The 21771-nt window shown below is 43.3% G+C and overlaps 2 protein-coding genes across 2 annotated transcripts in view; one reads left to right on the forward strand and one right to left on the reverse strand.

Annotated features, from left to right (window-relative positions):
* The first annotated feature begins 362 nt into the window (after window positions 1-362).
* Window positions 363-2649, forward strand: LOC100743326 (armadillo repeat-containing protein 6 homolog). The gene is made up of 5 exons (XM_033324067.1): window positions 363-622; window positions 1084-1415; window positions 1499-1794; window positions 1874-2139; window positions 2233-2649. Exons 1-5 carry the CDS (start codon window positions 506-508, stop codon window positions 2596-2598), a joined length of 1377 nt encoding a protein of 458 aa, XP_033179958.1. The 5' UTR covers window positions 363-505; the 3' UTR covers window positions 2599-2649.
* Window positions 2650-4701: 2052 nt separating this feature from the next.
* LOC100743573 (thrombospondin type-1 domain-containing protein 4-like) overlaps window positions 4702-21771 on the reverse strand; it is a 40770-nt gene continuing 23700 nt past the window's right edge. Inside the window, exons 3-19 of the mRNA XM_003494012.3 lie at window positions 16640-16715; window positions 14111-14262; window positions 12999-13101; window positions 11388-11490; window positions 10820-10992; window positions 10219-10423; window positions 9950-10116; window positions 9674-9767; window positions 9497-9569; window positions 9173-9381; window positions 8284-8416; window positions 7940-8189; window positions 7579-7755; window positions 7337-7501; window positions 7029-7205; window positions 6742-6907; window positions 4702-6659 (exon numbers count right to left, since the gene is read on the reverse strand). Of these exons, the coding sequence (XP_003494060.1) occupies window positions 6541-6659; window positions 6742-6907; window positions 7029-7205; window positions 7337-7501; window positions 7579-7755; window positions 7940-8189; window positions 8284-8416; window positions 9173-9381; window positions 9497-9569; window positions 9674-9767; window positions 9950-10116; window positions 10219-10423; window positions 10820-10992; window positions 11388-11490; window positions 12999-13101; window positions 14111-14262; window positions 16640-16715 (2542 nt within the window). The 3' untranslated portion in view covers window positions 4702-6540. The remainder of the gene's footprint in view (window positions 6660-6741; window positions 6908-7028; window positions 7206-7336; window positions 7502-7578; window positions 7756-7939; window positions 8190-8283; window positions 8417-9172; window positions 9382-9496; window positions 9570-9673; window positions 9768-9949; window positions 10117-10218; window positions 10424-10819; window positions 10993-11387; window positions 11491-12998; window positions 13102-14110; window positions 14263-16639; window positions 16716-21771) is intronic.

Genomic DNA, 21771 nt, shown 5'->3' on the forward strand with positions numbered 1-21771 from the left:
TTTCATTTACTCTCATTTTTATATATGTATATTTTTTATATTGTCTAGTATGTTGGTGAACCTATCGTTTACATTCGAAAATCATTTCTTCAATTAATGTTAATCAAAGATATAGTAAATGAATTAATATTAATTATTGAATAAAATTATTTATTAGCCGCTTTCACGTTTCTTTCATTAAGATAATATCGAAACAAATTATTGTAAAACACGCAGTTTTATAATGCACGCAGAATAAATATAGTTTACTCTATTTAAACGAAGCCAAAATATTTTACTTTATTTTAATAAAGCAAAAGTAGTATCTTAGGGTCCCTAGATTTACCCCCACCATTCTGCGATCCGATCGTGATAGGTATTTAGTATAACGTATTACAGAACACGATCAGATTGACATTTGTCTTTTTGCTCTCACGTGGATAAGGATAACGCATATCGTACTCTCGCAAGACAGCATTCATTTCCTAATATAGAGATTCAGGACACGGTGAACAAAGGTATAGCAATGGTTCGCGTAATTACTCAGGAAACTTACGATGAAGTTGTTAACGAAAATATGGAGCAATTTTCGATGACTCCTAAAGAAGCTATAGAAGACGCGGTAAAACAATTCGAAGCTCAGGTATTCAGATTTGTTTATTTCTGTTTTTATAACTTAGAGATTTGTGAAAAGTGCTTGTTCATTTGTTATGAAGTCTACTGCAAATTGTATAATGTGTCATTCAGAAGAATAATTAAAATTTTAATGTTATTTAACACATAGAAGTTCTTGAAATTGTAGTTTAAGCTTAAACAAATAGTGCATCTATACTATTATGTTAAAGGCATATTTTCCATTGAGTTAATTGTGTTTCATAGGTAGTGATTGTACGATAATAAGATCAAACTTATATTATTTTTATATCGTTTGGAATTAATTAATGTCTTCTCATACTAATAGCTAACTACCATATAAATGTCAATCTTTATTACACTGAATTGATTGTACATTTCAGAGTATGATGTGCAAGAATACTAGAATTCAAATAATCTAGCACACGTTACATAAGTACATAGTTGTTTTTATCACCTCTATTTTTATAGGGTGTAGACTTGAGCAACATCATTAAAGATTTAATTCTCAATGATGATAGCGAATTAATCGTATCTTCTTTAAATCAAATTAATAATGCTATAGAGGATCAGAATTATGAAAATGTTCATCATACATTAGACAAATTGAGAAATGAATTAGACAAAGATATCGCACGTAGAATATATGCTGGAAAGAAGGGGGCATATAATACTTTAATAAAATTAATGAAAGCCTGTCTTAATAATGCTACTATCATAAAATCTGCATTGAAAGCTATTACTTCATTAATGAATGGTAATCCAGACTTGTTGAATGACGAGGGAATAGCCTTGCAAATACAGTAAGAAGTTATTATTAGTTATGATCAGATATAATGGGTGATAGTTCTTCATATGTACATTATTCCATCGCTCCATTTGTTAGGATTTTAGATAGATATCCAGATATTTCAACATTACAATTACTTTTACGGTGGATAAGAGAATGTTGTATAAAACACGAGCTTAATAGACAAGGTATTTTTAATGCGGATATCTTTAACAAACTTAAAAAAATATTGATTCGTGATGATACGTCTGGACCCGAGTTAAGAGACGCTTGTGCTGTAATTAGAGCCTTGGTGTTAGATGATGATATTAGACACGAATATGGAAAAGCTCATGAGCATGCAAGTGTTATTGCAAAAGGAGCCCTCAATGTCCTTACTGGGTTGTTGCCAAGTAAATAGCATTTAATCGTTCCTGTGTTTAGAAATAATTGTGTACATGAAGTTTTAACATTGTATTTTATTGTATATAGGATATAAGAAAGATAAAGGGGTCGTGGGTGACTTAATGATAACTTTAGCGGCGCTAATCGTGCGGAACGAATTTTGTCAGGAAGTAGAAGATGCAGGAGGGCTAAAGTTCGTCATAGATGTTATGATCGATCATCCAGATTCAGAGAAATTAAATTGGCAAGCCTTAAAATTGTTGAAAGCCTTAGCTGGAAATGACGATGTAAAGTCTCATATTATAACATCAGGCTGTGGCCCTTTGATTGTTTCTGCTATCAGTAGAATGAGAGTAAGTTTGCATTTTTCTGACGTTGCTTTTAATGAAACACGTTGTCCAGTAATTAGTCTAGATCGTTGTATTGAAACGTTGATCACATCATAGGAATCTGAGTGTGTAGTGACCGCAGGACTTGCATGCATTTCCGCATTAACACTGAGGTGTCCCTCAAACGCTGGTGTGTTTTACGATTGTGGAGCGCCGCTTGTAATCGTAGAAGCGATGAAAGCTTATCCTAAAAGCGTGACTCTGTTGAAACAAGCTGCTTGGGCTGTACGCAATATGTCTGTACGAAATAAGGCAGAATGTTCAGAATTTATTACTCATGGTATAGAGGACGTCTTGACAAGTGCCCTTAAACTACACGGTTCTAAGGTCGAAAGTGACGTGAAGGCGGCTTTGAGGGACCTGGGACTGAAAGTAGAATTGAAAGAACGATGGACCGGTAAAGGCGTATCCATGAACAATTAATCATTGTCATTGCGACCATATGCGACTTGAAAATGTTTCAAACATTTTTTACATTTTGCTTGAAAAAATGTCAAATATATATCAAAACTTAACAGCTGATATTAGTATTTTTCATAGCACTCGTATTTATATATATTATATATATATTGTTTTTTTAACTTGTTTTTATATACTAGATATATTTATATGTTGTGTATTATTATAAATTTATAATAAACTTTTATCTTTAATAGGATAAAAATGTGATTGATGATTCACGATTGCGCATGAAAACCACTGATATAATTCTTATCGTGACAGCTTGTTTGCTGATATTGTTTCAAAAAATCGGATTTTCATAGTTTTATCTTTTCTTTCTTTTTATTGAACAAACACAAAATCTTGTTTGCCAACACAGGAACAATACATTTCCGAAAAATTGAGATTCGGTTAATAACAATTACGCGAAGAATGTATCTTATTTGCTAGACATTTCAGACAAACTTTTCAATTCGGTTACCAATCTGATTCGGTATTTTCGTAAAGTATAAGCTCGATTTTTAATATTTTGTCATTTCGGATTTTCAAGGTCCTTTTGAGCAACGTCAGGTGTATAATATACATGTATCCGATTATTGGGAATAATATCCGAAATTACATCCACGTTTAAACACGTAAACACATCCATGTATGATGTACACTGTACAACATTGAATTTTGCCGATCAGTCTATACTCTCCATTTTTCCTTTACACGTCTCTACAACAGATACAATGATAAACCATCGGGAAGAAGTTTCCATGAAATTACCCCTCCGACTGTTTTAACAATAGTGATAAATATACTCGACGTAATAGATATTGTTCTCAATAGGCTTTAGTAAGGATTTAAAACATTAAGAATTAGGGGGTTAAAATTGATGAAAACTTCTCATGTTATAGACAATGTTCTTTGAATATCATAGAATACACATTTACGATGAGGAACTGGCGCTCGGTCCGCGACAGTTCCTTACATCGATAAACCATTGTTAATTATTCTTCGTTGTACTTCACTCCTGCAAGAGACTACGATTATATCACAGTCTTTGACGAGGTCACATTTGCTGGCGAGCTCTATACGTCTCGAGCGAATGTGATAATACAATAAACATACCTTTATTTACTAAAAGGTGATCGAAAGTAGACGCAAAATATCGTGAGTTCGAAAATGAATCACAGCTTAGATCTCTACGTTTACTTTCATAGATCCAAGTGTACTTTTGGTTAAAGCAATCGCGTAAGAAAATATATATATGTATATATTTGAAAAATCTACTAGAAGAAAATATAAATACAGCCTTTGGAAAATGAATTTTAACTACGCTGCTATCTTATTAATCCAACGATCCTTCGATAGCTAGAATCGGTTTCGATTTGTGCAAGTGATCGTTTCTAAGTGTAGAGACAAACGTAATGCTCGTGTGGGTACGTTACATGGTGAAATGTATACACCGCTTGTATCTCTACGAAACGCATGCCCACATCGTAAGGTACTTGAAACTTTTTTTTTTTTCTTTTTTCAATGTTGCTCGACTACTCCTTTTCTATTCCTATCCTTGCAACACAAGTCAGCACTTGCTGGCCATTTAAATAACATACCGTAGGTAGGGGGATGCCCTTCGCCGAGACACGTACATTTACCATTCATGGTGCGCGTCACAGCCATAAATATTAATACTCAAATAGTAAACGGGATACGGTACAGTTATAGGTATACAGATCTACTGTAAGAGCTGACGTTCGGTTGAGCAACTTTTCTCCAATCTGGCACGAAAGTCATTACCAACCATGTAATTAGATGCGTTTTGTTGAATCGGTAATAAGTCTGTAATTAGAACTTGCGGAACTGTTTCGTACACGCATGCAGTACACGTATTTCGGATCGGTAGCTACAACGTGCGTATAACAAACGAAGACTAGCAAATGGACAAAAAGAAAAAAAAAGAAAAGAAGGAAATCGAAAGTAAAATGGAAAAGAACCGAACGAACGAGAAGAATAGAAAATTCTACCTCGTCTAAAATAATTCGGGTAATCGACACTTACCTGTGAATCAGCCTGTGTCGGTGTAAATTAAATAAACGATACAAGGAAAAACGGAAAGTTTATTGAAACGAATTGCAACAGAAATTAGAACAGCTTCTCGAGAGACACAAAGCGGGCTCGGAGTATGGTACGGTGTCCGCAGATTTCCTTGATGTTGAGAAGGCAAACCGGAATGCGATTTAATTGACACTGAGAATCGATTGCCAACGCAGTTTTCACGAGGTTTCCGTTAATCGTTTGAAAACGTTACCTACTTAAAATTAACTCAACGTTCATATATCTTATAAAGGTGTTTGTACGCGCGATTAATTCATCGATTAATAATACGTCGAAAACCTCTCGCGACTTCTACCAGGGACGACGAAAATTAAATTCGATTCTACGTATACAGTATACCAGTGACTTTATACTTTCTACACAGAGACAAGCGTATATTTGATTCGATACCATTGCTATAGTTAATATCCTACGACTATGCTCGCATATTAAGAACAGGCGAATCAGTTGAGTTGACATCGACCACATAGAACGACGAATACACGAACGTCTTGATACTTTTTCGTGGTTAGCCCGAGGTGAAATATTTTCCTAGAGATCGAACGCGTTTCTCGAACTCGTTCCTCGAGACAGGAACGTTAACGAGGGGAAAGGATGTCGACGTGCTTCCGGTTCGGAGTTGCCGTGCTGTCCTTGTCGCGGATGAATTTGTTAATAAGTCGGGTTCGTAAATCAAAATCGCCAGATTCGTTCGGTTCGATATGTTAATTAAATGCTCAGATAACAGAAATTACCCGCGGCCTGCATCCATCGTGGTACAAATAGTCTATACGGGCACATAAATAAAGTTTTGCAACTAATACAGCCTACCTATCGTAGTACATCGAGAGCACATGCAGTCGTATCGATCGACACGTTTTGCTTCTTCTTTTCGCGGAGACACCGCAGGCAGCTCGTGTACTCGCTCGGAGCTCGTTTCGTTTCGCGTGTCCACGCACGCTTGTCCAGGCACAAGCTCGCAGGTTTACCTAAATGGATACATGGGCGTACAGGTTTCACGTGGAACGCGCATGCAAATGGGACCGCAACTCATCCAGGGGCGTAACAATGATAATCCCTCGTTCCTTGCCGACGATCGAGCGTATTTATCGGTCCCTACTAAATCTACGGTATCGCAGGATTTCGGAAAAATTCGATAGCAACTTCCCCCGTCCATAGCCTTTATCGATGCTCACATGCTTTTGCTTTAGAAACGTTTGCTTCGCTCTCGTTCTAAACGCACGACTCGAGATTTCGAAGTCGAATTATCGATGTCATCGGTCTTGGTCGAACACGGCGGAATTGGAGTGCGGGGCCAAGATCGATGCATTGACAAAATTACGCCCCTGCAGCTGGCTGTTCACGCGGTCACTCTGAGAGATATCTACACACGCAACACACGTGCATACATGCCGTACGATACGAGTTTCTGGTGCACAGACGCATCATGCTGTCTGGCGTTCCATTTACAAACGCCCTCGGTACACTTGTTTATTCTCCAACGACTAGTTGATTCTTCTGTACTAGCGAATTTTCACCTATTTTCTGCATTTTCGCGTTCAATTAAATAATCGTTCTTCCGCAACGTGCCGCGTCGGAATAAGATAACAGAAGGAATAAAGTTACGCGGGGTTAGCTTGTTATCGCGTTAAATAAAATTATACATGTAAGAGGGTCGTTCCTTTGTCACAGTCTTATTGGTCGCTAAAATCCCCCGTTCAAGTTTCCCCGTTTACATTTAGCTAAGGGAGGAAAGCAACGAGTTTAATCGAACACAAAACGGCCGCGACCATGGTCGGGTGGACCTGCCTGAAACGGTGGCTTGTTCTCGCCGTCGAACGACTATTCACGACACCGACAGCACGAATACTTGTAGTACTTGATGCGGCACAGACCGTTCTTCACGACCAACGCACAATTTGGATGTTTGTCGACGCACTCCGACGACGCCTCGTAAGCTTCTGAAATTGTCAACAATTTATAGATTCGTTAACACACGTTGCAATACGAACCGAATGAAATACGAAGGACCAAAAAGCTTACTTTTCGGTGGTTTGCTCGACGACGAAGGATCCTTTTTACACGGATCCAAACTGCACTGCTGGTGGCCGCTAGGTTTCGCAACATCCTCGCAATTCGAGTTGCTGACACCCTCGAGAATACAACGAACCAGCCTGGTTTGCACTCCGGTGCCGCATGTCACCGAGCACTGAAAAACCGTGTTGGTATTTATATCCATATTTATATGGGTATTTATATCGCAAAGTCAAAAAGTCACGGTGGTCGAGCGATCGTAAATCTACGCGCCCGACTCGACTCTGGCGATTTACCTTCGACCAGTTCGAGGTGAACCATGTCGGTGTACACGCGCTCGCTCTGCATACTTGTTCGTTTGCTGGCCTCGAACCGTTGCAATTGCTCGCCGGCGACACGACTAATTCTTTGTTCGTCCTTGCGACGCAAAGGACTTCTCGATACTGGACACCCACTCCGCAAGACACGGAACACTGAAACCATATTTGTCGATGCATGTTCAATCGAGACGATAGCAACTGATACGGTGGCGTCGTTTTGTCGTCACCAAAGATTCGACGACGAGCCACGAGAGTTACTCTGTGTTTGGTTATCTGTTACTAACGAATGACCATGGTCCGGTGAACCATTTCGCGCTATCGCAGTTCGATTCTCTTCCGAAACATTGTCTCTCCGTTTCCGGCCTCTCTTTGGGATTGCAGAACAGCTCGCTACCATCGGCACAGGCCACTTGCCTCGTTTCCACTCCGCTACCACATTCTGCCGAGCACTGAATCAAAGATAAAGAGACGCGTTCGGTGGATATCCCGTGTCTTACAATCCTTCCTTTTCGATTATTGATTTTACCTTGGACGACCATTCCGAGTAGAGCCAAGGAGCACTGTGCTCGATCCCGGTGCGCATACAAGGCGCGGATTCGCAGATTTTCCGAGAGTCGGGTTTGTTGAACGCGGAACAGGCATCACCCGACGTGATGCATGTCACCGTTCTGTTACGAATTCCCGTTCCACAAGTTGTCGAGCACTGAAATCGTAAAAGCCCGCTGAAACCGTGTCAGCCGTTCGAGTACAAAATGCATTTCGCTTAACCGTTGCATTAGCCGGGCTTCGGGCCACTTTTCTAAGCGAAAGGAAGCGGCAAAGCTACTTTACAAGGAGCGCTCTATCTGTATGGAAGGGAAAAAAACAAGAAAAAAGGAACGACGTACTGGGCCCCAGGCGCCGACGTCCCATCTGGGTGTGTCGTGCTGAGAGTGCATGTGCCTCAATTCCGGACCGTTCGTGCAAGCCGGTTTCGTACAGGTTTCCACGCTTCTAAGGTCAGGCGGTTGTACGCACGCACCGGCTGCCACTCGCATCGTCAAATTCGCATTTAGTTCCTGTACGCACTCCAATTTCCGACTCCTTGTCCCGATGCCGCAGCTGACCGAACATTCGCCCCACGGCTCGGCCCTCCACCTGCAACCACGTACAATTCGTTTGCAAATTTAACGAGCGAGATCGTTTTGCGAGCCAATTTTGCGAGGCGAATTACCATAAGAAAGCGAGTTACCTAGGCGGACAGGGGTTGTCGTTGCAACGCAACGGGGGCGGTTGTTGCGGTTTTTCCACGCTACGACAACGTTTGTCGTTCACGATCATCTGCCTGTTCTCGCGGAAGCACTTGAAGATCGCCGTCTGAACGCCTAGAAACGGAAGTGGCATTTTAACGCTATCTTCGTTTCTTTTTACGATTTTCCTTCGAACGTAATTCTTCCGGCCGTGTGATGTTCGCCGAGATCGCAACTTGCTCGAAAGGATCGAAGGGTCGCGCGGTATTCGAGGCCAGTTATCGTCGTTGTCGAGAATGGAAATTAAGAAAGGGTCCGTGACAGCTGTCTCGACGTTATCTCGGACTCGCCCGTATGAGCCGTCAGTCTAAATGAAAAAAATCTCGGTGGTCCTGGCTTCGCGATGCGGCATCGGACACGGTCGCGTGTAAACGTTCCGACGTCAAAGAGAGAGAGAACGGAGAGCCGACCGCTGGAAAATAATAACGCGAACGTTGGTCACGGATGTGGGGCTTCCTGCTAATAAATTTCATGAATTGGATGGCACTTCCGCGATGGCGATGAGCGAATCGAGCGTTGTAATCTCACGGCCCTCCGAACTCTGGCGATAATACCGAAACGAACGAGTCTCGGCCGACTTCCCACGCGCGCCTCGATTAGTCGAGCTGCTTGTTCGTTCCTAAAGCTCGTTTTAATTGTCTACGCGCTTTTTTCCTAATTGCCCGTTTAATTACCGTGTCCGAAAAATCGAGCTCGTGACCCCATCACCAGTTGAAACATTGATACAGATTAGAATCGTGTGGGAAGCGTTGTAACTTCGATTATGTGCAACATCTTCTTTCGTTATTCGTCTTACGAAATAAACGACGAAGAAATTGAGAAATCTCATACCTCCTCCGCATTCCTTGGAGCAAGGAGTCACTCCGAACATCTTCCAAGAGAATCGCAGACGTTTCTTCTTTTTGTTCTTCGATTTTGGCTGATCCCCGGCCATCACCGTAGTAGGCGAATGCCTCATCTCTTCCTTCCGTCCTTTCTCGCGAGCCCGTGCTCGATCTTGATTATGACTCGTCGGTGATAAATCTGCTTTTTGATTGGATCTGAAAAGGCGAAAGTGCTGTCTACCTTGACGTACGAATCGTTTCGTTCAACTAATTCGAATAATCGATCTTGATAAAACAAATTTAACAGGTGTAAATATTTGCGAATATTTACATTCTAGTGACCGGAAAGGTTGGCCGGATGCGAGCATCCGAATCGGGGATTTCGTTGCCGCGATCGACGGATCCTGCGAAAAGGGCAAGATACCAAATCATTCAAAGATCATTCCGCGCTTCGCCCAAAGTCAGTTACATAAAGGTATCGTCCTGAAAACCTTCCTCGATGAATTACCTATCGGAAAGAACGGCGGTGCTATCACTGGCTTTCCATTGAACGGCATCATGTATTTGTAAAGCACTCCAGGGTTCATTTCCTGCGCCAGAATCTGGAGAAGCGATTTAAAAGTACAATACTCGCGACATCGACGTATGACATCGCGGTTAAAGTACAATATCAAGTCGAGAAACGATCCTCGATGGAAAAGAAAAAGAAAAAAAAGAAGAAAATAGATAGTCGATCCAATAAATTCGAACGAGTGAGATATCAGAGACTTCTTTATGGGCGTACCTCTAAATGCAAAGAATCGTTCAGTGGCCCGGTTGCCAAGATACACTCCATGCGGTTTTTGTCACCCCTCTGGTATGTTAATGTCGTGCCAGCCGCTTTATAAGTGCCGCTTGGACTGTAAGCCAAGGGTCCGTTCAGGATGTAACTACCGTTGCTGTCTTTCAACGCTAACACATCGGATTATTCGTTAACAAAGCATGGAGGGAAAGAGGCATTGCTTTCATAGCCCTAAATAAACGCGGTTTCGAGCGTGTTTTTTCATGAAATACCTAAGAAGTTACTACTGAAACGTAGTTCCGAGATGTTGAGAGACATGGCGCCTTTCGGGATGGTGGTTACGGGTTGATGACCCCTCGGCAGGATTGGTTCCATAAAAATACCCTCGTACAGTCTACAACCTTTACCCTGACCACCGCAGACACCACAAGCGTCCATCGTAACGCCGGAACCTACCACACCGTCGCAACCCACGGACTGTGAAAAAAAAAACGAAAGAGTAAAAATATACAAGCACTTGAAAATGGACTTGTGTTTTATACCGTGAGCGTAACATGACGTTTCAACGATAACAGAACGGATTAATGGGCTGAAACAATTCGAAAATTAGCGTGAAACGACATACCATCGAACAACGGGAAGCAACACAACGCGAAACAACGTCGGGCAGAAGGGAGGGAGAGAAAAAACTAGCGGAACGAACAAAGGGGACACGGTTAACTAGTCGCGTCGCCATCAAATCGGGTGTAATTAAAAAAATGCAAAGGGAAAGAAAAAAACGTCGCGCGCCGATTTGACCGATCGCATCGACGAGGAATCACGATTAATTTCCCGTCGTGACGTGGAGGAATACTTTGGCTTGACTCATCGTACCTTGCATTGTCCGGCGACACAGAGCCATCGGTCTGTGCGTTCCATAGAAATTCCGGTATTATGTCCACGAAGATTCGGAGCGTCGCAGGGTGCGCCGTCCATTACTGCCGGTTCAAGCGTTGCATAAAAACGCTCGCCAACGGCGCGGCAATTGAGCGCGCAAGAATTCGGTACTGGTCAACAGTAATAACAGTTAAAAAAAAAAGAGACACTGGATCCTTTTGAAGGAACGACTCGTGAAACGTTCAATTACGCGAGAAAAATTTATAACGGACGAGTAGTTAGAGAAAAAAATTGAAATTACACGGAGCAATTTTTATAATGTTATTTCTACGTTAGTCATCGTTTTCTTGTTTTAACTCCGCTGCAGATTCAAAAAGAATTTAAAGTAAGTTATCTCGATGATTTTATTTCGGTCATCCCGTACAAGCAATGCCAAACGCTGTACAAAGCTGACTCGAAACAGACGCGTTCGAAGCGTACTAAGATAAGTACAATACAACGTCGTGCTTTAACACTAAATTGTCGACAAAGTGGCAAGACGAAACTCGCAGCGACTTTAGCTTACCGTCCAAGAATGGAACCCAATCGTAGCTCTCGCCCTTGTAGTTTCTTCCGTTGTACTTGGCACATTGTTCGGCCCGCAAATCCTCCGGGAAGTTCGGGCATTTCTGTTGCAAGCAATGGCTTAATTAAACTCCAGGTAATTAACGATCGATTGTTGGGAAAGTTGTTACGCTGTCACTTGGGGCGTCTGACGACCCACGGCTCGATCGAAATACGAGAGAATTTTTTCCAGAAGCATTTTACGATTTTTTGCGCTACGAAACGTAACACGAGAACAGAAGCCGTCCGAATTTCTTTAAATTTCCACCCAATTCCATGCATTTATAATGGATTTCAGTGGCTTCAAAAAGGAGCCGCGCACTCGGAACGAATACACTGAAACGAGAATACCGACGCGTACGTAGAGGAGAAGCGTAACCCTGGTAATTTCCGGGTGGAAGATTAATTACCGGCCAGTAAAACCGTGAATAGTCTCGCATGTTTGTAAACCACCGTTTCCGAGGTAAATCTAGCCGAGTCGTGGCGCCGTAGCGAAAAAAGAGACAAGTGGTTAACATGCAAAGTTTTTAATTGCAATGCCGCGTTTACGCGCAGAAAATTAACTAGCATGCGTTCAGTCGGCAACAAGCCGTAAAAAATTTGTCTGCTTCGAAACAAGATCTCTCGGAGTAAGCAATTAAAATTTACGCTCGTCACAAGGATGGATTCATTGTCGACCACGAGTATCGTGTCTAGATCAGTCGACGGGTGATCGATTCCGACGATGAATTTTCAATTTTTCATTTAAATTCATTTTCGTTCGAGACCCTTTGAACCCCACGAACGTACGTGCATCAGCAATTTCAAAGGAATTCCATTCGATCGCATACTCGAAATGATCAACGATTCGTCGATTCGAAACGCTTTGAAATCAAACCGGAAGTATTGATTTCACGAACGCGAGTCTTTATTATACACATATACATAGATATAATAGTCACGGGTATCTTTATATCCACGAAGGCCTAATTATCGCTGGCGAGTACCTGGACAGAGGCCAAAGTCGTCCATTACCAACGAGTCTTTAACTCCGCAGGTGGTGATTATTCTTATGAATTTTAAACAACACCGGTGTACTTGGCTTAGCTAGCCATATAAATTGCCATCGTGGGTATCCTTAATTGGCCTCTGCGATGATTTGTTCGCGACTCGTGACGTACCGTCGAAAAGAAACCCTCCAGCGATCTTCGATATGCATCTGTTCTCTATGCCTGCCTACGACCCCATGATAGATGCACTTACATACTCTCGCTCACTGTGTAAATGCAGCTCTTCCTCGTGTTGAAAACTTCTAACGATCCTTCTAACGAGTTGTGCGCGCTCCACGCAAAATTCAAGTGGCGACGGAGATATGTCGTTTTTTACGATCATTAGATAAAAAGAAGCACAAGTCGACGATCGTTTCTGGTTATTCGTTATTTCACTGCGAGATCTGCTTATTAATAACCCCGCTGTTAACCGAAAAACTTCACCACGCACGGAGTCATTGAAATACAAACGTTAATTTATCACGCGTCTAGACAGGACGCAAAGGCGTAAACATCGATTCACATTACGTGTCGCGTTGATTTACCTGCGTGTTGCACGTGTGGTAACGCTTGTATGTACCGATGCAAATGGGCCGCGAGTTGCTCGTGCCATTCTCCGAGATAATGCTCCGCTTCCTTAACAGTCGCCTGAAACAAATCGGTCGCATTACTCCTACCTATCGACCAACGATTTATCTTTGCTTTCCGTACACCATTTTCGCGATCTTTAACGCGTTTCATGTTCAACGTACTTTTCGGTTAGAAGGCAGCAAGAGTGTATACATGAAACAGTGCACGTACGTGCATCGCATTAACGTTGCCTATTTCAGTCCCGTTTTTTATCGTCACGTAAAATTTATTCCACTCAAAGCGTGTATTTTTCTTTTCTTTTTTTTTTTAACGGATGAAAGACGTTCATTAATATGTTATTTTTTCCTTTTCTTATCTAAAAACAATTACGGAACACGTAGAAGAATAAAATGCACAGACTTTAAACGTAAGACAGGGGAGAGTGAAAAAGTTTTTCGTTTATTACCGTCGACTGACGGGGAAAAATACTTTAACGGTACAACAGGTCTTAAACTATTTTATCGCCGGTCGAGAAACTCACGGGTCCATCGATAAATCCTGCGCAAAGTCACGTAACCGCGCAGGTAGCGTTACAAAGGTGTAAATGTCAGCGACGATAACACGTTTCGGGGCCGCTCGCGCGATTCGTCGGCATGCCAGCGTGTAATCTTCCTCTGCTACCGATCTGCAATTTGCTCGACACTCGGTGCTCTTCGCTCGTATACTCCAAGTGCTACGAACGTGTCAAGCTTCGGAATATCGAGTTCACAGAGACCGATCGATTCAAGACCAGAGAGATCTCGCGGAAGGAAACGGCAACGTCTATGATTCTCGTATGGCTAGGATTAGGTGTTTCTTGGACCGTTTCGCGAAGTCATGGAACAGTTGCTCACGATCTTGGGTCGCGCGAAACGTTAACGGTATCGCGAAACCTGTGATTATCGTCGAAGCTGATACTAAAACGCACGATTCCCTGCTTTGCGATCGATTATTTAACCACGTTCCATACATTGCGTTCTGTTTGGGAGTAATTCGTACGAAAGGCGCAGCAACTTCGATGCAGCTTAAGAAAATATATTTTACTTACTGATATGGCACGCATTCGCGGGACTGCGACTGAATACCCGTACCACAGGTCCGTGAACACTCGCTCCAAGCACTCCACGGTCCCCAGGTTCCTCTTATACGATTATCTCGGCCAAGATTGAATTGAGTCTTCTCCCGTAGCATGTGATAGACCTGGAAAAGATTTCAACGCGTTTGTCACCGTTGTGTCTCGACTGGTCGATGCCTCGTCGATTTGCAATCGCGACGATTCACGGCTGGCATCGAATTACTCGTCAAAGCTTTGACGCAGACCCTCATTATGCAGCGCAGTCATTATTCATCGTCTCGTGTGCGAGGAATTTGAGACGTTATGTAATCACGCGCGGGCCGCGATATAATTAATTTTATTAGAAGCACCTTCGGATTAATCAATCAAAGGGTGGCGAACAAAATTGCCTGATAATCAAACGGCAGGTCCTCGCGTTGTAATCCAGCCGCGTTAATTACAACGGAGCGGAAGGAGGAGGGAGAGACGGTAACTCCGCAACGACGAGATCCGAACTGTTTGTTCAATAATTAATATCGGTACTTCCACGATTCAGATCACCCGCGAGGCCGTAATTAATTGAAAGACGGATCGTGGCGCCCGTCAATATTGGTACGCAGATGTAAAATCCGCTGGTGTTCGTAACCGAGCATATCGCGGAATACGTCATTCGTTGTTCGCTAAAAACCGCCATTACGCGAAAAGATCCGCTATGGAAATTGTACTAAAGGAAAATTAGAACGTTTCTTCGGTCGATACGTCTCGGCCTCTAATCGCGTTGAAATTTCGAAATTAGCTTTCTAAGGTTAACGACGCACCATTTCGTGGTAAAGAATGCCAATTTAATGGCATCTCTAATAGCGCGTTGCGAATTGTTGGCGAGCCGCGATTGGTTTCAGCGCGAGCCCCGCCTCAATTCAAAATTCGAGCAGCTTTCAAAAAGTCGTTAACCCGTTAAAACGAAGTAATACTTGCTTGATGACCGACATTAACTCCGGCACGTTAATCGCGCCGCGCATGAACTTGCTTCGTACACATGCGCGGGAATATGCGTATATATGGAGAGGAGGAAACGCGAAAATACTCGACAAAGGGGTAACAGGGGGGAGGGCTGGAACGGTCGGCATCGCGCAACGGCCTGAATAATGGAGCCGCGTTTCAAGAGTCTTTCCACGATGAACGATCTTAATCTCATTGTCCCGGGAGCTTTCAAAGGGATCCTTACGGGCGTAACGAACGTCTTTACGACGGATAAGAAGCTCGTATTACGGCGACGTTTCATAAGAAGAGAATTATAGATAGACGGCGGCTGCCTCTTTAAAAATTCGCCGAAATTTTCAGAATTATTTGGAACAGATTACTATCCCGAAGAGAGTCTCTCGACTTCGTTCGCGAAACGAATATCAAGAGACAGAGAGAGAGAGAGAGAGACTCGCGTGAGGAGAATACCTCCTCTTCCCGGTAGGTTCCTCTGATACGATAGAAAACTGTAAGGTCGCGCTTGTTAGCGAAGAACGATTGAAATTGGCCGGTCGACCAATCATTACGATTAACTGGAACGATCGTTCAAAGTATGTAAGTTTAATCAACGATAAGCGCCGTTATCCCGGTTGCTCCGGGTTCAACAGGTTGCCACCAAATTGTCGGCATTCTATGCCGGTTAACTAGATCGATTGAAAAATTGTACAGATTAGGCTCGATGTACACAAAGGTGTGTGCTTTGCAACGTAGACCGCGCGTGTAGAACTAACGCGGAGTACAATCGTGTATCGCCGTGCTCGTTAAAAACGACCGCGAACCGTCGTAAAGAAACGGCGGATTGAGCGAGAGCGTTAACTGAGAACGTCCAGTGTTTCTCTTTTTTTTTTTTTTTTTTTTAATGTAATCTTCGCGACCAACCATGATGATCTCGAGGCCAAGAACGATATCGCAATATTTTCCAAAACAAACGATCCATTTAAACGACCAGAAGAAGTCGATGTAACAAGAAACGCGATGTCATTGCGAGAGCTGTGTACACCAGAGTGTTAGCGTTTCACGCTCATCGTTCGCCCGGCCTTGAGGATGCAGCCAGCTCGAGTGTAATTTAGGAAGTTCCTCCAGTGTCAATTAATTATCCTCTTCGTGCCACCCAGAATAACGTCTACGTAATTGCTTATTAATTCCGGTAAGTGGATTAAATTAATATTCACCGACGAACCGTACGTTCGAGATAAAATATCTTAATGAACGAGATAGCTATGATAACGTTATTATGGCAGTAAGTTAAACGGCAAGAAGTTATGTATTAAATTATCCTGGAAATCCAACTTGGACGAGCTGCTTTACTTAATGAACATATTCCGAAGGAGATCACCTTTCGCGTATCCATGTCAAAATTAAAATACCTTCCGCATCTTTTGTAAGTCGTAACAGATGTAATCGGAGCTTCCGAGAATTACATCCTTTTCGAATTACAAGGGTCCAAAGTCGACGCATCGAGTAACAGATACTACGTCTTAATCAACCATAATGGAAAGTTACCTCGATGGGATACTTGTCGGGCACGTGGGTAGAGGAGACACTGGCCGCAGTCAGCATTGTCAAAGCTAGAATCGATCTGAAACAGAGATTGCAAAGATGCCTTAATTAATCCGACGTAATGGAATGCAATTTGTTATCGTCGTTGTCAATCTAGAAGCGGTTTGCACGAACGGTCGCCGACTGTTGAACCGAGCCAATTATCCCCTTATCGCGTAAAATATCTATCTTTCAGCTGGCTTCAACGGGTTAGATATTTCAAGAATGTGATAATCTTCCTCGGATGAGTAACGTTGCATAGTATGACGATGTAAAACACTGCCCGTCTGAGGGACTGGATAATTCTGCTTGTACATCGCCGGGACTCGTTAATGCATTCGTCCCCTGTAAATCATTTACCAACGAGAGAAAAGGCAAAAAAAAAAAAAAAAGAACAGAAACTAAAGGATCGCGACAAGGATTAATGGTATCGATACGAATAGATGGTGTTTAGATTGAATACCGAACAAACGAACGTGTCTTGCTTCCGAATCGAAACCCGCGATTAATCGAATGTACCCCGCTGATTTATCCATCGCGATTCCAGATTAATAACGACTGGCCAGTAATTTCGCGCAGATGCTGCGCTTGCATATTTAGAAACACGATCAAGGATCGTACGATTACCATGAATTTTACGATATTAAAGTTCAAACAGAATTAAACTGCTCTAAATAGCGATGAAAATCGCTACGAGAATCCGCCCCTCTCCCGGGCTATGGCGTTTTTAGAACGATTTCACGCGAAACGAATAGCCAAGCATGTGTTCTCCATCATCCACTTCGTTCCTACGGCGGATAATCGCCGTCATAGATTTCAAAAGTTCTCGATTTTCACGGCACAAATGGCGTGCATGAATCTAGGATGCGAAGCGTATAGTACCGCAGCGGCCAGGCGCCAGTTCGTTTTGCCATGGTAATTATTAAAACTGCACCGGGGATGCATCTACCGATCGGGTAGGAGAAATAGACGAGGAAATTGAAGAAGAAGAGGGGATGAATGTGAGACGGAGAGAGAGAGAGAGAGAGAGAGGGAGAAGAATGAAGGAAGGGAGCTAGAGAGGAGCAGCGACGCTGGAACAAGTAAACTGTGCCACTAAGCACTAATAACGTTTCACTTGTTGCGTTTTCTTGGAAAGCTTAATTAATCATTACGCCCCTGTGTGGCGGAGGAGGATACTAAAGAGAGAGAAAGAGCGAGTACAAGAGAAGAAGGGTCAGGAGAGTCGGACCGCCCGCAGCCACTGAAGTAGTCGCCTACTCGCGTGCGTGAAACGCACACAGAAAACACGTGTAAACGCACATTACTGCGACGAAATCAGAAAAAGCCGCATCGCGGCTTTCCACGCAATGTTCTTGCGGATCGCGTGTAAGGCTCCGTACATACTGCCCCGTGTAAAGTAGAATAAAATTAATAGTAGTACTCTGGCACGAGGGCCGGTTTGCTACAAGTACCATTTTAAAGATGTAGCATGAAACGAGAAGTGGTCGGCTCGACAGGTGTACAGGAGCTCCATTGATCATCAACGTTAAACGTCATTCTCGTCTCGTACCAGATATAGACGAGTGTCCTGTTTCGAGCGAAAGCTTTCAAGATTATTTCTCGTCCAGACAGCGTCCATGACAACGTTGGCACAGTTTTGGATACTCGTTTACCTTAATCTTGAGCTTTTAACCGTAGCAAATTACATCGAAGTTCAAAATACTGGCTTAGTAATGATCAAATAGCTCGTACAAGTATTCTATATCATAAAATGAGAACAAAATAAGGAACGTTTGAAGTGACGAAATGTGAGAAAACAGGAGGACATAAAAGTATAGAGAAGGAAAAGGCAAAGCGAAGCGTGAGAGCAGAATCGAAGAACGTGATTTGCAACGATGAAAAGGTTATCGTATAGATTTACAATTACCAACCGCGCAGCTTTATTGTCTCCCTATTACGACGATCAATTACCTCGTAAACAAACATATATCGCGCTCCCTATCTCCATTAGGTATGATTATTGTGAATTACAGCGATGTAGTTTATTGAATAATAAACGACGACAGAGCTAGACTGTGTGTCTCGGTATGCATAGCGCCTAAGAAAGGGACGTTCACGGTGCACGCAAGCGGCGCGATGAAGCATTGCACTTGCCTGGAACTGCTATGGCTAGCCGCTCGAGAGCAATCGTGTCCAGCCGCAACGGCGAACACGTGTTCCTCGCCATTCTTTGTAACGCTAAACAGATCGCAAGATCGCCGTAAAATCGTTGAACCGCTCTGTTTCAAGCTACCCTTTTTGCTTCTCGTTTTCTCGCTTACACAACGAATTTTTCTTCCCGGTAAGAATTATCGCCGTCTTCTCGGTATTATCGGTACAGCGTGTACTTCGTAACCAGACAATCGCCGATCGTCGCCTCGTTTTATATCTTCGAAGATATTTCCAAGATATTCGAGAGAAGTAGAACTTTTCCCTCGAAATCGCACTTATCTGCATTTTCGTGTTTCGCGTACTAATTATCGTCGTAGCGACGCCTCGGCGCAAGATAAATAGGGAGAATAATATCTTGCGTTATTCGAATGACAAAAGGTTCGGCTATATCCGGCGTTGTTCGTGGAAATCGTTGAAATTCTTTGACTCGACGTCTGCCACGGGCTGTCACCTATCGCGCTTGTCCTCGAGCCAAGGATTCTATGCTTGTAACTAGCGCATCAAGAAACGCGCGTGCACTCTTTATTCATCGGTTTTTAGCATTCCTACGCCATTGAAAACAAGACAGACATTGTTTATCGCGGCATGTAACGCACCGACTACAGCGATAGCCAAGTCGTAACGGGTCGTAGATACGACCCTCGACTGTGAGATCTCTCGCTATAAGGTCGATACGTTCGAAGAAAAAAAGAGGAAAAGTAGGAGATGAAGAAAACAGCTCTGGATTGCGTTGCGAACACACACAGTCTGATTTACGTTCCCAATCTCGCCGGACGCTTTTGTCGAGTATCTCACGGGAACATGATAATTTATCCGATACTGATATTTTCCCGGAATTTCACGAATCCGTACGGCTCGCCGAGCAAAATTAATTTTAGCTGGTGCAATGATCCGATAATGATCCCCGCGAGACAACGATTGCGCCCGATTAGCACTCGCTCCTCCCGGAGATATTTCATTGAAACGAGTTAGGGTCAGTGAACACGGGCGGGACGATAGGGTGCAAATACCAGATTCAACGTGACAAGTACGTATGATCAGCGACGAACGATAACACGAACTCGATATTTTATCGACCAGCATAGCCAACGAACTTTATCGACGTCTTTGAATATATTCGAGGCCGGTATAATCTAACAAAACTGCTCCCAGTAGCCGTCAATGTTTTTGCAATTATAACTTGTAGTTTGATATTTCGCGCTATCTTGGTTATGATATATTTTCATTTTCTACTTGACTGTGACATCTTCGTGTCTTAAACGCTTTGTTCTACGATTCGTTCCTTGGCTGTAATCTATGAAAAGTTATCGCGCGATTCGACGTCTGAAAGTCTGTAGAACCCGATCGTTAACGTTTAGTGAAACTTCATTAATCTCGTCGAGGATATCATCGAACAGCAAATAAAAGCATCTCGACAAATAACAATTAGTCGCGATAACAACGAAACGGCGCTCTCTCCAAGGACGACGTATAACTTTCCAATGCTCGGTGGAATTCGTTCGATAAATCGCGGTGTTTCTGCGGGCAAAAGGCGGATAAGAATAACTGACCGGCCTGGCGTCGCGGGAGGCCGGCGAAATCATTTTAACCACGGTGGTCCGAGACGAGGGATTTTCGTCTCCAGCAGGGGGACCAGAGACGATACGTACGCGCCGGACACAAAAAAGAATGACCGTGAAATATGATGCACGATACACGTACAGCATTGTCTCGGTAGGCTGTTGAGCATCTCCGGCGTTAACCGAGGGAAAGGAGCAAGAAGTCGCCCTCGGACAATGGGGGCGTGAGTCTCGAATGGCTCCTCTAATGATACCGGAGCACCTCGATCGAACAGCGTATAAATGCAAGCGTTACTGCAAAGCTGCGAACGTTCCAGTTTACGCGTGCATTACCGCGCACGCTCCGACTTCTTTTTCCTTCTCCCTTTCTTTTTTCTCTCCCTCGCTTTCTCCTTTCCGTTTGTCGTGCTTTTATTGAAAACGAAACAATGGTATCACGAGAATGTGAGAATTTGCCAAGGAAAGTACGACAGGTAGAGACGCGAATATCCGACGATCTTCAACACAGTCGGTGTTCTTGTTGTTACCGGTTGAAGCTTCCGGGTATAGGCCGCGTCTTTGATGCGATGTTATTCCGACGTTTCATTTCGCTCAACGAGGGATCATGGAGTCCCTGCGATGCGAACGAAGCTGGCTATACCGCTGGTAAATCGTTGCAGTAATACGTAGACATATGTTATACAGCTTGAAGCCATGTCTTATCGAAATATAGAAGAATACGGTGGAAAAGGAAATGAGAAGGATTAGGTAGGTAGCTGTAAGAAAGGTAGATCTACACCTGATAAAGCATTATGATTACTCGAGAGGCTAAGACACGTGGAATGTATTCGTTCTCGACGAGAATAATTGGTTTGTCACGAACTGTGGGAATATTCGATGTTGGCTAGAAGCAGAGGAATTCGTTGCATGTAAAATGGCATCGGTGCGATCGAAACATCGTCGTTACTGTCGCGTTGCTGTGTCAACCAAGAGCGGGGAGATGTTTTGCGACGTTGTTATTGCACTAGAACCCCGTCACCGTCGGTTTCCGATAACCAAGCCGCTGTCACGCTGCAGTTGCCGTTGTTGTCGCCATAAACATTCTACCTCGTTCCTCTCGTTTCTTCTCGCGTGTCTCTCTCTCGGTCTCTCCCTCGTGGCGTACTTCTAGCTTTCTACACGTCGTTCTCCGTTCTGGTTGTCTACCGTATTGTCGCGCATTTTTCTCTTGTTCCCTTGATTCATCGTTGTCCCCATCTTTTCTCGCGAGTTCCTCCGCGATGTAAGGCTCTTCCGTCCTCGTAGGCTCGTTCGTCTTCCTCTTGCCTCGTTACATAGTCGGGAACAGCACCGCAGGCGCCTTCC

The sequence above is a fragment of the Bombus impatiens genome, unplaced genomic scaffold, assembly GCF_000188095.3.
Source record: "Bombus impatiens unplaced genomic scaffold, BIMP_2.2 scf_1445, whole genome shotgun sequence".
Classification (NCBI taxonomy): domain Eukaryota; kingdom Metazoa; phylum Arthropoda; class Insecta; order Hymenoptera; family Apidae; genus Bombus; species Bombus impatiens.

Coding starts and splice junctions, on each gene's coding strand:
- LOC100743326 (XM_033324067.1), top strand. CDS start 506: ATGGTTCGCGTAATTACTCAGGAAACTTACGATGAAGTTGTTAACGAA. Junction 1,416..1,498: donor GGAATAGCCTTGCAAATACA/GTAAGAAGTTAT, acceptor TCCATTTGTTAG/GATTTTAGATAGATATCCAG. Junction 1,795..1,873: donor CCTTACTGGGTTGTTGCCAA/GTAAATAGCATT, acceptor TATTGTATATAG/GATATAAGAAAGATAAAGGG.